This window comes from Aphanomyces astaci (assembly GCF_000520075.1).
Source record: "Aphanomyces astaci strain APO3 unplaced genomic scaffold supercont1.44, whole genome shotgun sequence".
In the NCBI taxonomy this organism is placed as follows: domain Eukaryota; phylum Oomycota; class Saprolegniomycetes; order Saprolegniales; family Verrucalvaceae; genus Aphanomyces; species Aphanomyces astaci.
In genome coordinates this window covers 372055-374756 of record NW_009798307.1, presented here as the reverse complement: position 1 = coordinate 374756, position 2702 = coordinate 372055, and the positions used below count along the sequence as shown (strand labels likewise).

General features: G+C 47.6%; 1 protein-coding gene across 4 annotated transcripts; it reads left to right on the top strand.

Annotated features, from left to right (window-relative positions):
- Positions 1-613: 613 nt before the first annotated feature.
- Positions 614-2482, top strand: H257_12991 (hypothetical protein). 4 transcript variants are annotated; one of them, XM_009840402.1, is made up of 4 exons: positions 614-1004; positions 1054-1392; positions 1447-1625; positions 2160-2482. In XM_009840402.1, the coding sequence occupies exons 1-4, from the start codon at positions 660-662 to the stop codon at positions 2389-2391; spliced, it is 1095 nt and encodes a 364-aa protein (XP_009838704.1). In that variant the 5' UTR covers positions 614-659; the 3' UTR covers positions 2392-2482. The 4 variants fall into 4 exon arrangements, with proteins under 4 accessions (XP_009838704.1, XP_009838707.1, XP_009838706.1 ...); XM_009840405.1 differs by having other exon boundaries at positions 1460-1625; positions 2160-2470; XM_009840404.1 differs by having other exon boundaries at positions 1447-1544; positions 2160-2470.
- The last annotated feature ends 220 nt before the right edge of the window (positions 2483-2702 follow it).

Sequence of the window (2702 nt, the reverse complement as noted above, 5' to 3'; positions counted from 1 at the left end):
CGTGTTGTAAAGAATTTAAAACGTATTTACTTTTTCGAACTTTACACACTGCTATTCAAAATAACTCATTCGAAACTGAATCACTTGATGTCTTGGTTGATTCCTGGGTCTTTTCGGAAATAACTCAAGCATTGGTTGAATCCTATAGAGATGCATTATTTCACGCAGTGTTTTCCTGAACAGTTGTGCAATTGGTCAAAAAATGGATTCTTGCTCAGGAGGTCTAGTGTTCGTTCTGAAACTGCTCTGCCTTTTCGTATTTCCACCAATCGAATCGTGTTATTGCTCTATGTCACGGATATGTTGGTAGACGACAAAGCTATCGACCAATGGAAAACTTTATTCGACTCTCCTCCAATGAAATTACGACTTCTTGTCGGTTAGCCAATGTCCTTCCATGAATTTGTCGGTTCGATGTCGGATGCCACCTATATGTATTAATACTATTAATAGTATCTATTTCATTCTATCTACCCTTTGTAGTACTGATAGCTTAGTCAAGCTCACACTGTATTTGGGTATGGATGTTGAACTTATCCCCAATAGTATTAATAAATCGTAAAACAATTCTACATACTAGTACAGTATATCATGGGTACTACAACTAAATCAACCGGAATACAGTAGATATTTCGACTTTCACTTGTGAAACTTGGGTGATGCAGAGTCAAGCTCCGACGGACTTGGACGTTGCGGCACTTGAGCATGCGGACAAGAAGCTCAAGCGACGGAGGTACAAGCGGGATCGCATGCGCGAGTACACGAGGGGCAGACACGAGGAAAAGGAAGCTTTGCTGGGGCAATGCGCGGCCTTAGAAGAGCAGGTGCAGGCGTTGCAACTTCATCGTACGGCGCCGTTGACTTGGAAGGAGATTGCCACGGCGCTGCGGTATGCACACGATGCTGACGTGTCCAAGCTGGCCGTGCTGCGATCTCTGGCGATCAAGAACACGACGCTGTTGCGGCATTTGCAGGCGTGGACGACGCTCAACGCACCGCCGCAGGTTGATTGAAGCGGCATTTTGTGTCGTAAGTAACAATGGGGTGATGTAGGTATCGTTGAGCGCGTCCGTGTCGACCTGGCACGACGTGACCCTGAGCGGCGACCCCTCGACGCGACTACTGGGTCAGCGGTGGATCACGCAGCGCATGTTGCATCACTTGGCTGCGATGTTTCAAACCCATGAGTTTCCTTCGTCTTCTGGCCACTCGTTCGACGACCTATCGTTTGATTTCGACGGCGACGGGCACTACGCCGCCGTCCAACGGTCGCAATTCCACGTGCCCATCCGCCACGACACAGCAGTGCCGCCACCATCCCACGCGATCTTTGACGCATGCCACCGGCACCTCGCCGCGTTCCTCATGCTTCCACCGAACGTCGACCCCATGGTTTGTCTGTTTGTCTAACTACTTCGTTGTGACGTTATTTCCATGACGTGGCAGATGGAGGTGACAGGTCACACCAACATGCTTCGAGTGGTCACGAGCTACGGAGAGGCCATCAACTTGGTCTGTGGCCACTTTCACGTTAGCCCTACTCGGTGGGTAGTCGTGTGGCAGCAAATTGGATCAGATGACACCATCGACCAGTCTGGTTGGCCTCAGAAGAATCGATCGATTTGGTTCGTGACCATCCCTTATTGTCCTTTTTTACCCCAAATTTGGACTTTTGTGCTGATTCGCCAACTCCATTCTTTGTCTTGACATTTGTATGTGTATTTCCACTGTCACACCCGAATATATTCGATGGTGTTGGAAGTGGATCATTTGATTGGCTACTGGGTTCGTGTTCTGGATTTTGATTGGTCGATCATCGATGGTCTACCGATTTGGTATTCCCAGTTGACAATACAAAAAACCGTATTGTGCATGCATTTCACCTAAATTTGGACGTGTGTGATTTCGCCGAATAGCTTTCGAATCTATTTGATCCGATTTAATTTTGCACACACTATTATACTATATACGATTAGTATATATATGGTTTTGCCGAATGCGGAGGGGTCAAACGTTTGTTTGATTGGCAGAAATTCGACATGACGTGATTTGATTGGCTCAGGCGGTTCTTTAATTCATTCAAAGACATTCGATTCTGCTGACGACTTTCGAATCGATTTGACATACTCTGAATAAACTGTATCTGTCTCCATACTCAGGTACGAGGTTCGCATATCGGCCGCAAATGACGATAATACTCTGCAGTGGCGTGTGATGCATGTCCTGCCGCAAGCCAAGACGGACGCGGGGGTGCTGTCCATGCAGAACGAAGCGCGCAAGTGGGGACTCGACCTCGAACGACATGCTACCGCAGCATTTGTCCACGCGAGTCGTCTAGTGTGCTCGCAATTGGCTCGCCACGCAATGGCGGCGGCGGAGGGACTGTTTTAATCAAGAGTAACGTTAGTATAATACAGTAGAGCCACTGTATATACAATACAGTACTAGTATGTACAGTACTACTGACCGAGCTCCATTGGCGGATGTGGGCACATTGCACTTGGACTGGTTGCAGGATCATATGATTACGTACTCCAGATGCTGGAAAGCAAACGGCAGTTTGCAGTTGATTGGTGCCGCCCCACTAGTTGCGTTTGAAAGGAGGAAAACGCTTGGCAAGAATACTATATTATGGATCCGATGCAAATTTCCAGACCCCGCCCGTCGAATTGAATCACGAATCGACGCTACTATCTATCTAT

What these genes read in the sequence shown, in the direction of transcription:
- H257_12991 (XM_009840402.1), top strand. Translation starts at nt 660, where the DNA reads ATGCAGAGTCAAGCTCCGACGGACTTGGACGTTGCGGCACTTGAGCAT. An exon ending in CACCGAACGTCGACCCCATG is followed by an intron (nt 1,393 to 1,446) that starts GTTTGTCTGTTT and finishes ATGACGTGGCAG; the next exon opens with ATGGAGGTGACAGGTCACAC. An exon ending in CAGAAGAATCGATCGATTTG is followed by an intron (nt 1,626 to 2,159) that starts GTTCGTGACCAT and finishes CTCCATACTCAG; the next exon opens with GTACGAGGTTCGCATATCGG.